This window comes from Osmia lignaria, chromosome 13, assembly GCF_051020975.1.
Source record: "Osmia lignaria lignaria isolate PbOS001 chromosome 13, iyOsmLign1, whole genome shotgun sequence".
NCBI lineage: Eukaryota > Metazoa > Arthropoda > Insecta > Hymenoptera > Megachilidae > Osmia > Osmia lignaria.
Genome location: NC_135044.1, coordinates 1,891,761 through 1,904,882, shown reverse-complemented (window position 1 = coordinate 1,904,882; position 13,122 = coordinate 1,891,761). Strand labels below are relative to the sequence as shown.

General features: G+C 32.6%; 2 protein-coding genes and 1 long non-coding RNA gene across 8 annotated transcripts; all 3 read left to right on the top strand.

Moving 5' to 3' along the window:
* Positions 1–20: 20 nt before the first annotated feature.
* Ufl1 (UFM1 specific ligase 1) lies at positions 21–2,947 on the top strand. Its single transcript, XM_034320190.2, has 5 exons — positions 21–159; positions 397–974; positions 1,042–1,188; positions 1,274–2,632; positions 2,719–2,947. The coding sequence occupies exons 1-5, from the start codon at positions 80–82 to the stop codon at positions 2,853–2,855; spliced, it is 2,301 nt and encodes a 766-aa protein (XP_034176081.2). The 5' UTR covers positions 21–79; the 3' UTR covers positions 2,856–2,947.
* A 252-nt stretch (positions 2,948–3,199) lies between these two features.
* On the top strand, positions 3,200–5,512 carry LOC143305968 (uncharacterized). 2 transcript variants are annotated; one of them, XR_013063219.1, is made up of 3 exons: positions 3,200–3,460; positions 4,992–5,273; positions 5,350–5,512. It is a non-coding gene; the product is annotated as an uncharacterized LOC143305968 (long non-coding RNA). The 2 variants fall into 2 exon arrangements; XR_013063220.1 differs by having other exon boundaries at positions 3,380–3,460; positions 5,094–5,273.
* Positions 5,513–6,511: 999 nt separating this feature from the next.
* Positions 6,512–13,094, top strand: ImpL2 (Ecdysone-inducible gene L2). Of its 5 annotated transcripts, XM_034320201.2 has the most exons (9): positions 6,932–7,241; positions 7,321–7,562; positions 7,853–7,946; positions 10,013–10,219; positions 10,704–10,765; positions 10,847–10,931; positions 11,115–11,304; positions 11,661–11,974; positions 12,091–13,094. In XM_034320201.2, the coding sequence occupies exons 4-9, from the start codon at positions 10,013–10,015 to the stop codon at positions 12,118–12,120; spliced, it is 888 nt and encodes a 295-aa protein (XP_034176092.2). In that variant the 5' UTR covers positions 6,932–7,241; positions 7,321–7,562; positions 7,853–7,946; the 3' UTR covers positions 12,121–13,094. The 5 variants fall into 5 exon arrangements, with proteins under 5 accessions (XP_034176090.2, XP_076547996.1, XP_034176093.2 ...); XM_076691881.1 differs by lacking the exons at positions 6,932–7,241; positions 7,321–7,562 and adding an exon at positions 6,513–6,869; XM_034320200.2 differs by having other exon boundaries at positions 6,932–7,562.
* Positions 13,095–13,122: the final 28 nt, after the last annotated feature.

Sequence of the window (13,122 nt, the reverse complement as noted above, 5' to 3'; positions counted from 1 at the left end):
CGGTACACCTATCTTTTTTCTGACAATTCTTTAACCAGTGTCCAGTACAACTTGGCAATAAAATTTTTAACGTTTTAAAATGAGTACCGTAGATTGGGATGAAGTTAAGAGATTGGCAGCTGATTTCCAAAAAGCCCAACTCAGTTCTACACTACAAAAGTATGATCTACTTTCATAGAGAATAAACGTTGTCCTCTTCTTTTTTGTTTAGCAACTTATCATCTTCAATGACATTTACTGTAAAATAATTTAAAACAGCTGTAGAATGAAATTGCAATTTTTATGATGTCAAACGAACAGAAATTAATTTATAATTTGACTACTTTAACTGATATAACATATTTATGTTACAATTTTTACTTGCAATAATTTTATAATCATAATTATTTTATACAGGTTGTCAGAGCGTAACTGCATAGAAATTGTAACAAAATTAATAGAAAGTAAATTACTGGATGTGATATTTACCAATGATGGTAAAGAATATGTTACACCACAACATCTTGGAAAGGAAATTAAGAATGAGTTATACATCCATGGTGGAAGAATCAATTTGGTTGACCTGGCACAAATTCTCAATGTCAACTTATCCCAAGTATCTAAAGTGGCAACTGAAATAGAAAAGCACAGTAAAGGCTTGAAAATAATACTTGGCCAACTTATTGATAAAAGTTACACGAACAGAATTGCTGAAGAAATCAATGACAAACTAGCACAACATGGTTGTATCAATGTAGCAGAGTTAACAATATACTATGACTTGCCAGCTGAATTTTTACAATCACTGATTGAAAAAGAACTGGGAAAGACGATATTTGGCAAACAAGACACACAAGATATCAGAGTTTTTTACACAGAAAGTTTTATAGCTAGAAACAAAGCTAAAATAAGAGGAGCATTATCTGCTATTACAAAGCCTACACCACTATCTGCAATTCTAGGACAATGTTCTGTTTCAGAAAGAATATTCTTTTGTAAGTGAATAGTGTCAATTTCAATGTCCTTAAAATGTTGATATATGTGTTTCTTTATTATCAACAGCAATCCTGGATAGCTTACAAGAAATGAAACAAATACCTGGTGTGATAGCAGGAAAACAGGGAACAAATAGTCTTTATATACCAACTATATATTCCAAAAGTCAAAGTGAATGGGTAGATAACTTTTATAAACAAAATGGTTATTTAGGTGGGTATTATACCTTATAATGAAATAATTTTCATGATATGAGAATATTTGAAATTTATATGTTCGTTTTTTTATCCATTACCAGAGTATGATGCACTTACTCGTCTTGGAATATCAGATCCACCAAACTTCGTGAAACGTCATTTTCCAAATGAAAATATAATCTTCTTAGACTCTGTTGCTGTGGGTACCAATATTATGGATCAGGTAGACGCAAATATTGAAGAAGCTGTTGCCAGTGGATCATTTATTGATATCAGTCCTCTTCTGCCATCTGTATTTACTGATAAAGATATGGAAATGCTTCTTAAAATTGCAGAAAAAAAGATGAATAGTAATAATACACGTGTATTTGCGAAAACTGTAGTAGCATCTGATGCATTTTTGCAATCATTAAGTAAATCGTTTGAGACCATTGCGGAAACTAAAGCTAGGGAAGCAGTAGCCAGTGGGCAATGGTTTCAAACGATAGCAGAAAATAGGATTAAAAATAAATCAGTAGATTTAATACTTGAAAATAGGGGAAGTAAAAAAGAAGAACGTCGAAAGAAGGCTACAAGTGGTAAAGCCGGTGGTGGTAATCAAGGAAGAGAAACAAAAACGAAAGCGACTAAAAAGAAATATTTACCAGGAAAAACTCGTGAAATTGATTCTGACGATGAAAATGTAAAAGTCATGCCTGGAAGGATAGAACACAAATTAGTTTCTATCGAAGATATAACAAATGAAATCATGAAAGATGATAATTTATCGGTTATTGATGATTTAGTCGAAGAACTGGCATCATATTTGCAACCGAAAATAAATAATCATGCCATACATATTGCAGATCAGCTAGCACAAAATAATAAAACTACTAATTTAAGTGTAGTTGAAGAACGTCTTAATGTTTTAATAACAAATATCAAAATATTTGACAAGGGTATTAAACATATGGATAAAACAGATCAGCCTGCTTTAACAAAGTACTTACTAAAATCTGTTGGTACTGAATTTGTAAATGAATTATTTAAATTAGCTGCACAACAAAATATGCTTCAATTCCCTGACAATATTACCACAGAAACAAGACAAAAGATGTTATTAGACTTGCCTGAAGATGTTAAAGAACCTTTAACCAACATACACAAATCAGTTGCTGGAAATTCTCTAGATGATTTTCTAAATTTTGTAGAACCAGCAATGGCAACTTGTTGTTTAGTATTAAAAAAGTATGATAAAAAGAAAGAAAGACCATTTATTTGGGGTCATAGGGAAGCATTACTAGAGGAACTTAATGCTACACAGGATCCTGCACTGGCATTGCATTTAGTTACAAGTATACTATTCACTGCAGTAACACAAAATGTTTTATACATGTCTGGAAGACATGTATCCACAGTTCTTTCATTTCTTCACACACATTTAGTACCTTCAACAATGGAAATACTATCCAAATATCATGGTATGAAATAATTTATAATTTAAACATCTTTCTTAATTAATATTATTTACATAATCTATATTATTAAATTATTGTTTATATTACAGATATGGTGCTAAAAAGTTTAACTTCTTCAGATGAAACTACAAAAGCTGATATTCAGAAAGAACTAGAAGTTGGATTGATAGAAATAAAAAATATTGCAAATAATTATAAACAACATTTAAAAGTTGATAAACCATAACAATGAATGCATATAAATGTACATAAATATAAAATATTGTCTATCTGTGTAAAAATATATTCAAAAAATTTATACTATATTTTGCAATAAATTATATTAAGAAATAAAGATATTTAGTGGTTAGAAAATTATAATGAAAAATTGTAGTAATAATTTTAAACAGATTATACATTTTATATAAATAACAAATAACATTTATAAATGTTTGAATTGATTTGGAATAGCTATTAACATGAATATTATTTTAATTATAATTTTCATTACATTTGTACAATATCATACATTCATAAATGTACAAATTTTCTTATATTCTCTTCTATTACTAATACCAAATAATACCGATAAAATATTCACCTGATTTAAAATGTCAATAATGTTTGGAATACATTACATACATTTCTGAATAACAATACATCTTGTGCACCATTCATTTGCAAACAGTGTTTCATATTACAAAGTTGCTAATATTCTGGTAAATCCAACACATCCTGCTAAAGCAGTCTGTCCAATACCCCAAAATAATGCGTACAATGGTGGCAGTGGATATCGAGATGCTCTGTATACAAAAGCAACAGCAGCAGAGCTAAGAACTCCTGATGTTAGTGGTAATAATACACCCATTATTATAATCAGCAATGGGAAGAATCTTTAAATCAAAATTTATTTAGTTACTTTACTAACTATTCTAAAACAGTAAATACACAAGGAAACTTAATTTAATATTACTAAAATGCACAAATAATTTTCAATTACTATCTCTTTAATTTGTTATCAATCATATAAAGTTATTATATTATAATATAATAACATACATACTTTCCATATTTATGTTGTCTCAATGTAGCAAAGCAAATTGCACCAGCTATGGTATGAACAAAAATTGAAGAAAACAGAGCCCATAAAAATATCTGATACCACATTTCTGCAACAATTACAGAAATTACAACAAATTTAAAACAATTAAAAAAAATAACCAATAAATATTTATGATATAGAACTTTTATGAACTTATGATCATAGTAACCATTCATGGAGAAAATATAACTATATTTTATATATGTACATACCAGCAAATGAAGTTAAAGGTGTATAAAAAACGTTTCCAGTATGCATATGTCTTAAATTGACTGGTGATCGCAAAACAGAAACATCTGTTTGTGCTTCCATCATAATGGTTTTGCAAATATCTTAAACTATAGATTCTATATGAACATACTAGGAAAACTTATTAAATCATTTCAATAATATGTATTAACAACTGTAACTAGAATGTAACAAGTTTCTGCAAAAGATGACATTCTTTCTGCATTATGATTACCAAATAAAGTTCTGAAACAATATTCTCAAACCCTGTAATAGTATAAAATATTTAATACAATGTATATATATATGAAGTATGATACATTATTAATCACCAGACACATACAATGATTGATAACAATTTAAACTCTAACTTACGCATTCATTCTGAATTGGTTATATTTCATGCGTCACATTAATATGTCAATTTCCATGCTGACGAAAGTTATTTTAATATCTAACGGTAAACTTTATACGCATATAATATCATTTTATAAGTAACCTAATTTAACATTCTTAATAATTTTAATCATAATAACAATTTGAACTAATCGTTCCTTAGAAAGTCAAATGAATACGAAGCAGGCACGGGTTTCTAGCGCTCTCTTACAAATTTGTTTGAAACTGTAAAGAATCAATATCATGAACTAAAAAAATAACTCCGCGGATAGTCTCGTTTTAGTGCAATGTAAGCTATAAAGGGAAAAATCTCACATCATACATTTTACAGAGAGCCGGGAGAGCTTTGGAAGAACCTGGGGAGAATACAACCTAGAACCTCCTATTTTTGCATAATAAAAGACATTAATGTCTGTTTATTCGTTTATTAGAGGTTCTCTCCCAGATATTGTCTTACTCTACTTATATGCCCAATACAACATTACGGTCAGTACAGTAGAATTCTCATATCATACTTTTCTCGAGCCTTGCTCGCTCCATTACATCCCCCTTTTAGTCGCCTCTTACGACAGGCAGAGGTTACCGTGGCTGTATTCTGATCCCCAAGCCACAGGGATGTAAAATCTGTTTATTATAATTCCTTTTCAAATATTATAGGGAATAGGGAATAGTGGGGCCTTCTTTCCGCTCCAACGTCATTTTCTCTAGGGAACCCTTAAAATTCGATTCATTATCTAGGGAATTTATTTCGTATAATAGGAGGGAAACAGAAGTTGATAATATTTAACTCAAAAAAGAGCGGGTGAAATTTCTTGTACAAAAACAAGCGTAAGAAAATAATCAAATATGTCGAGTGATCAATCTGATGCATCCTTTTATGACCGTCCAAAAGGCCATGAAGATAAAAGTAACAAAATGCTTTACCAAAATATAAGAATGGTTAGAGGTTATGTTTACCGCTAAAAAATCTACATTTTTGTACTAAGAATTGAATATAATACTTTCCTTTTTACAGGCTTTGCAGGATATACTGAACAGTACAAAAGAAATGGATACAAATTTGAAAAATTTGAGAAAGGACCTTAATATCACGACCAAGTTACTTCACAAAATCCAAACGAAATCTTTAAAATAAATCACGAATTGTTTTTGTATTTTTTTATATGTAATATTAAATGTATAAATAAAATAATGTATATTGTAAGAAACTTATGTAAATAAAGTTTATATTATTAATGTTTTACCATTTGAATTGTTCTTCCATATTTTTCATTTGTTCCATAACTTTTATTTACAACAGTAATTTATTAAAGTTCCTTTGAACATCAAACTTTTTTTCTTTTAATAGTAAATAATGCAATAGATTGAAAATAGTACCACTTTTCTTCAGTCAACCTCGATGATAAAATATCCACTGATTGTGATTCGTGATTTCAGATTACCACAGCAGGTAATCAAATCGAACAAGTGAAAAACTAATGAAAATAATAGATGATGGTTGTAAAATGTATTATTAATTAAGAATAATACGTTACTTTATAAATGAACAAATTTTCAACATTACTATTTCTTTTTCTTTGTTACATATTAATATTTATACTTTTTTTTTTAAATCAGATACATTTCAAGAACCATAAATTATAAAATTCATTTAATCACATAATAAAATCTATATTTTATGTTACCAATATTTCAAAATGAAAATTTGTCTAATCTAAGGAATATTTGATTTATTTATTATTTGATAAAGCATCATACGGAACAGACGAGTAAAGTACTATACAATAAAACGAAAAAGGTAACAAATATGTTAAATTACAAATACATGAATTAAAACCGTGTATATGGACGCTCTATTCGAGCTAGTGGAACTGGCTAGACTTAAACGTCGTACGATAACTCCGAAAAGAAGTTAAAAAAGCCGCACTATGAATGTGGGTTCAACGATAAGTCATCAGCGTGTCTCCTAATGTAATAAGATCAATTTGTTACAGTATTCTTCCAATTTATTGTTCGTGTCGTATAATTGTTTGTTTTCACACATTCCTGGGGATTTCAATTAGAAATACTCGTCGACAAACTGAGAGGGGATCGGGGGGACCAGTATGAAAGTTTAGACAGCCAAACGTTTCGGTATCCAAACGGAGAAGGTGCTCGTTGGGGGGTAATTGCGAACGTCTCCTTCCTGCTATGACCAGTTTCAATAAAACTAATTATCGTGACAGTTCTTTCGAAGTAAAAATCGATGAGCATAGATGAGGGTGGAAGTAAATTGGGTACTATTACGTGTGCACAAACGAGACGCGCGGATAATGAATTCAATTGTTTGGTGTGGTTTTTACTGCCCTACTCCTAACTATGTCGTCCAATCGGGGATAAGCGAGGGCGCCCATCACTACATTCGAAATATATAAATGTGTCAATAACTGTTCCTCGACACTCAGTCAGTATTTTTATTCGCCGCTGCCAAACTGACGATTATTAGTGAATCCTGCCTTTCGTTTTCACCAGTAACCGATAGTCCCAGAAGATATGGTAAGTTCGATATTTCAACACTAGAGGAACCGACGTAGGATCTATACCGATTTTTAAATCACAGATCGACACGCAGTTTCAACAAAATTCCTAAAAAGAAGAAGAAAAAAAAAAAAGAAATCTGAAACCCGTCATTTCGATCGTTCTAGTGTTGACAAAGAGATATCAGATATTAGTCTCTCTGATCAAACAATGTTTCATGGTGTTTGATAAGTGATAAAAGTTGAGTCATCAAATAATTTCGCTACGTTTAACGACGCTTTCAACTGATTATAATAGACCTCTTGGACGCCGTCTCGACCTGATATATTTCTAAAGTCACGACTCGATTAAGCCGAGAGAAAAGAAAGTGTTCCGCGGAGAAACGAAAACGTTCGTTCCTTTGATGTATCACGTTTGACACTGCATATTTTCTTATCACGGTTTATGGTCTCCTCGATATCATCTCTAGATTAAGACACGTTAAAGGGCTCCGCGGAAAGAGGGCGCGAGATCATAGGGAAGATGCGAAGATTGTATAAGAAGTTGCATCATTCGGTTCGAAACCTCCTCCCGTGATGTGCGCTCCTAGAAAGCATCTCCGGCGCGAGTATCTTTATCAAAAGTTATATCTCATAGCGGTACCAGGATTAATATTTCTGCGAATTTTATCTACCTGTGATAATTATCCGTCGTGATTTCGAATCGACCAAGGTAAGTAAAGATCATCGAATTTTTCTACGAAACACGAAATTAATTCTTCTGTACGTAAGCACCGTGTCGAGTCACGTGTAGACTTAATTTAAAAAAAAAACAAAAGTAAGATTAATAAAAACCAATTGCTTGATAGTAATAATTAAAATAACATTGTTATAAATTGTAACGGTGTAGAATGTAACGGATTTTTAATCTTCCAAGAAGTGCATTCTATTTTTAGTCACAATATATATTAACGAGTAACAATTGCAAGCAACATTCTTGAATTTTCGGCTTCTGTGTTTCAGATTTTTGCCGCACCTAAATTAAAATTGCCTGGTCTTTCTCACAAAGTTATATTTATATTTCCTGTAAGAGGTTTGAAGATTTTTCAGTTTCAAGGTATTTAAAATAGTATTCTAAGAGAATAACATATTCCGCCTATTTTATAGAAATTAAACACCATTCGTAAGTTTATAATGGATCTGTGTAAAAAATAATACATTGCTCCGCTTCAAACCGAAGAATTATCTTAATGCAACACGATTAATCCTTATAATTATTCTACTGGCACTAAACGAAACGTTTCTATCTTTTCTTAATTAACTTCGTTTAATATCGTAGTCAATACGAGGTTTATTATAAAACTATTCAAACGTTGAAATCTAATTTTACATTCAAAGAGGGAAAAAAAGTCGTGATATAATTGTATCTCACAAAGTGGATAAAATTACGTTTAATTACTGTTAGATTTATTATTATCAAAAAGTAAAAAGAGAAGTATCAAGTAGTTACGTACTATTTTCACAACGAGATTTGCAAGCTTTTATATATTTCCGATAAAATGTTGTTCGATTGTACCTTGTCGCTTTCGATTTATATAATAACCACGATTGGTTCTGCTTACGCAACTAATTATTACACAGATAAGTTAACAAACGATCCTTTCCGTAATTGGTTAAATATAGACACCTCTCGTTGGGATTTCATTTGAAACATCGAAGGAATTACTCGTCTCATTATGAGGAGATAAAAGCCGTCCAATATATCTCGGAAGTTGAGATCACTTTTAACTCTCCACGGGACGTCTCTGTATGCGTATTTGCAACAAAAAATGGTGATACACCAGACCGAACGTAACCGTACCATACAGCGGCCGTTCGCCATCCTATATCGTTCCCAGATTCTCCCTTATTTTTTTGCACCGCATATGTGTTCATTAACGCGAGCGCGAATTCATTTCCAAACATGTTGCCTCGTTAACCGACAAGTTACTTAATCTTTCTTTAAACGGTACGCGTGACCTTCCTTCCTCTCCGTGAAGCGCAAAAGAAACGAAAAAAAGGGAGAGGACAAAATGAAAGCGAAAAGGCCAAGACGAGACCAGACGACCGTTTACAGATAAAATGCTGTGTAGCATTCTAAATTTTATTCGCGAGATTCCATGCAATACGTTTGTTTGGAAAAAAAAAAAAAAGAAAAAGAAAAAGAGTGAAACCCAAGTCAATCGGCACGGCTAAGCACGTTCGGGCCATAAAACTCTTTAACGAACGTGTCGAAGAGGAGGAATTGTAAGGACAGAGATTAAAATAAAAAGCGGCGGCATTCGAATGATCAGACATTCTTCGCGCACCCGACGCACAATTTAAACACCGTCACGAACGACGCGCGCCGAAGGTATCCAGGTATTTCCTACGCGACGATAGTGACAATAGATAAGGAAATCTTTAATTCGGTGATTTCGATGCCCAGTTTAACGAGCAGGCCATGAGACCAATCTACACGCATACACTTACATTCTTTGGTCGACGAGATGCACTTGAAAAACTCGTTTCGTTTAAAAAAATCATCGACTCGGAAAGAGTTTGGCATTCCTTAACTTTCGGCATCGATCTCCCACTCGTTCTTGGAAATCCTTCCGTTTCCGAACGATATCGGTACGGATTCTCTTTAAATCACGTAACTCTAACGAAAGTCTGTCGAATCACGAATATTAACGCGGAAAAACAAACATGTACGGTTAATCAGAATGTTATTGAATGTATTATCTGAAGGAATTGTTGAATGTAATTAATTCGTAATACGATCCCGATGATGAGAAAGAGAAAGAATGGAAGTGTTGTGTTCGTTATTACCGAAGATATTTAATTATCGTCGCGTTCTCAAGAGTTTAATTTCATTGTTGCCAATTGTGTTTATTCGTATCCCCGAGGAAGGTCGAATGAATCGATATTATAAATCGCGCACACCTAACCGGACAATTAAATCCGCGTTGTTATATATTCAATCGGTCCTCGTTTCTACGAAAAGAGCGTCACGTTAATGTCCCTAAACTTCGCTCTGATTCAATCATTGCACAACGTCCTTTCGTGATGGTTCAATCGGTACTTTGATGTAACATCGTTATCCCGTAACCGTGTTACAATCATCTTTCACTCATTCACGATGGATCCCGTTTATGATTTCAGATGCGATCGTGTTCGATGCTGATCAATCTCATCTGCATTACCGCGTTGTTCTATACGGTAGTTTCGGGGCATCCCTTTTCATTCCTGCCCAGACATGCCGTCGAACGAGCTGCCGAACGTAGGAGCATAGGCAGGCAAATGGTGGACCATAGTTCGAATTTTTTGACCCCATTGTCGGAATACGGGTCACGATCTTCCGAGACCAAGGTAACGGGAATGGAAAGATTTTTTTGATCTTATCAGAAAACAGATTTCTTTAACATCAGAACAGTTAGATACGGTATATCTACTTTCAAATGAATTGAAAATAAATAGATATACATATACGGGGTGTTATTTAGTTATTTTCATGATTTTTGATGGGGTTGTGGGGTGCAGTCCGCATTTTAGAGGGACCGGATCCATCCAATGCCGAATTAAGGAGAGGTCTGAGAGATGCTACAGCCTTGGGCCCCACTTTGCAGGAGACTCCGTTATAAGCCTTCCATTTACTAAGTCCAAAAATATTGAATGCAATTTTTTTTTACCTTTGCTCTTTACTTCGGTCCTGGAGCTACTCTGGCCCTCATAGTATAGGAGCACCCTGAAATGACTTTGGTTGTGCTGGTGTCACAATCAATACCTATAGAACATACAAAGTTGATAGAAATTTATTTTAGAATGATAAGTAAAGTCTAATTCGAACTTTCAGCCTGTAGAACCCTGGACCAAAATCACCCAGCATCCGGTGAACGGCATTGAGACAACCGTGGGGTAAATGTCCTACATAAAATTCTACAAAAATTTGAATGTAATAGACAACATTAATATTTATTACTATTTTCTTTGATACAGGAGCAGGGTAGAGTTGGAATGCAAAGCAAGCGGCAGCCCGCCACCGGAAATCTTCTGGTTCACAGGAAGTGGCAGCAATGAACAAGTGAATATCTAGAAGACGCTAGAACAACTAAACCCTTAAAATGATTATTTTGAATTTATATATTTTCTTTTTAATTTCAAGATAGACGTACATGAAACACATGTTGTTCTAGTGTGAATATAGTTATGATAGAAATAAGAGAACGAACAAATTATTAATTTAAAATGTACCTTTTTGCGGTAGCTCGTCGACTATGTCAAAACCAGCACACATTCTTTGTACGATCCGTCCGAGGAGTGGAAAGGAGTGGCTCGAATTAATTCGAAGCTCGTGATAGAGTGTGTTACTCCGGATGATGCTGGATTGATCTACTGTGCGTCGGTTTCAGCAAGAGAGGTGAAGATATCCACTCCTACGAGGCTGCGGGTTAACAGTAAGTGGAATACAATTAACAATTAACCGTCAATCATTTAAATATGCCCGTCCTTTATAATTTATATACCTCGTACATTTCGATAAGGATTCATTTAGAATAATTGTACCCCTCAACTTATGCAATTTTATTACTTGAATTGAATTTAATATTAAATTTTGATAACTAATTTCTTTCTTCAATTTTTAAACTACTTAAATTTTTCGACATTCAGTAGTATACTATCGGTCCTTGAGCAATGGCGGCTAAGTTAATCATGGCCCACTCAAATTTAAAAATGAAGGACTTTCATATATTGGAAAAATAATATTGAAAGAAATAGTCCATCTAAATTATGAAAAATTTGTTTATTATAGGCGAAGGAGGTAGTGTTAATTGCAGCTCCGAAAGTGACCCAACGATCACCCTTTATTCACCCACATTGGTAGCCAACATAGGAGCAACCGTAGTGCTACCATGCAGGGCAAGTGGGAAACCAACGCCAGAGATCACTTGGTTGGATAATTTTAATGTACCTCTAAGTTTATCAACGAATTTGCGACACAGACTGTTGGACAGTGGTGATCTATTGATAGAAGAACTCTTATGGGAAGATATGGGTGGTTACACTTGTCAAGCTAAATCCGGACATCGTCAACAAGTCGTCAGCACATTCCTCTACCCTTTGCGCGTAAGTTTCAACATTATATTTTTCTTATTATCATCAAACAATTGAAAAATACTAGATTTTTTTTTTTTTAAATATTGATGATGGATTTTAAATTTAGGCTTTTTCTTAATTTTCAGCCTGAAAAGGAAGTTCATCGGACGAACTGAAGAATCATGAAGAAACTAAGCCTCAATTGCTCCGATTGATCTCCTTTTCATTGTATGACGTGCAAGGCATATTGTATAAAAATAGTCTTTTGCGCAAAGTTTCGGCGTTCGTTATCATTCAATGGTATTGTTTCAGTATACGCACTGTGGATAATTTTATACAAAAGAATTATCGTATCTCTTTAGTATTGACAACTCGGCATCGTGTCCGAGAATTAACCACGCTTCGTTAAGTTACTGTTAATGAAATACAACGGACTATTTTATACTTAAAATTTTATAAACCATTTTAGGATGCCAAAGAATTTTATATTTCATTAGAATTATTATTTTAAATGATTTTAAAATAGCAATTTTAAGCTGTTTTAAATATTTAATATATATATTTAATCTATATATTGCGGTACCTCTTCATAGCGATGTTTCGTATAGTTTAAACGAATTATTTATTTATTGTGTATGTACAATGGGAGCCGATCTTGTAGGCAAATGTAATGAAGGATACTTCATTTAATATTAAGAGTATATAGTTATTAAATCATAAATAACCCGGTGAAATTGTTGCCCTTTTGGCTTCGATTATTACTTCGCTTATTATTTACTAGTATTAATTATTACTATTATCTTAATTAGTTTAATCTGCCATTATTTTGTTTTTTTCTTTTCTTTTTTACTATCGTAATATATTGCTTAGTTAACTCGCTTTATTTTTACGTATAAATAAATATGTATCCTTTCGTACAATATTTATAAATTTTCAATATATTTATTTCCTATTATTTAATTCTGTCTAAATAATTTAGTGTGTCTTCCACTCAATAATAAAACCTAGTAAAAAAGAAATTGCTTTTTTGACTTTAATCGTTTACTATCCCTTATCAACTTACTCGTTTATTACATTAATTAATGTAATATATTGTTTAGTTAACTTGCGTTGTTTTTGTATATAAATACGTTTAATTTTCTATAATATTTATAAATTATTTATTCATTACTTCCCTA

What these genes read in the sequence shown, in the direction of transcription:
- Ufl1 (XM_034320190.2), top strand. Translation starts at nt 80, where the DNA reads ATGAGTACCGTAGATTGGGATGAAGTTAAGAGATTGGCAGCTGATTTC. An exon ending in TTCAGAAAGAATATTCTTTT is followed by an intron (nt 975 to 1,041) that starts GTAAGTGAATAG and finishes TATTATCAACAG; the next exon opens with CAATCCTGGATAGCTTACAA. An exon ending in AATACTATCCAAATATCATG is followed by an intron (nt 2,633 to 2,718) that starts GTATGAAATAAT and finishes TTTATATTACAG; the next exon opens with ATATGGTGCTAAAAAGTTTA.
- ImpL2 (XM_034320199.2), top strand. An exon ending in TACGAGGCTGCGGGTTAACA is followed by an intron (nt 11,305 to 11,660) that starts GTAAGTGGAATA and finishes TGTTTATTATAG; the next exon opens with GCGAAGGAGGTAGTGTTAAT. An exon ending in CATTCCTCTACCCTTTGCGC is followed by an intron (nt 11,975 to 12,090) that starts GTAAGTTTCAAC and finishes CTTAATTTTCAG; the next exon opens with CCTGAAAAGGAAGTTCATCG.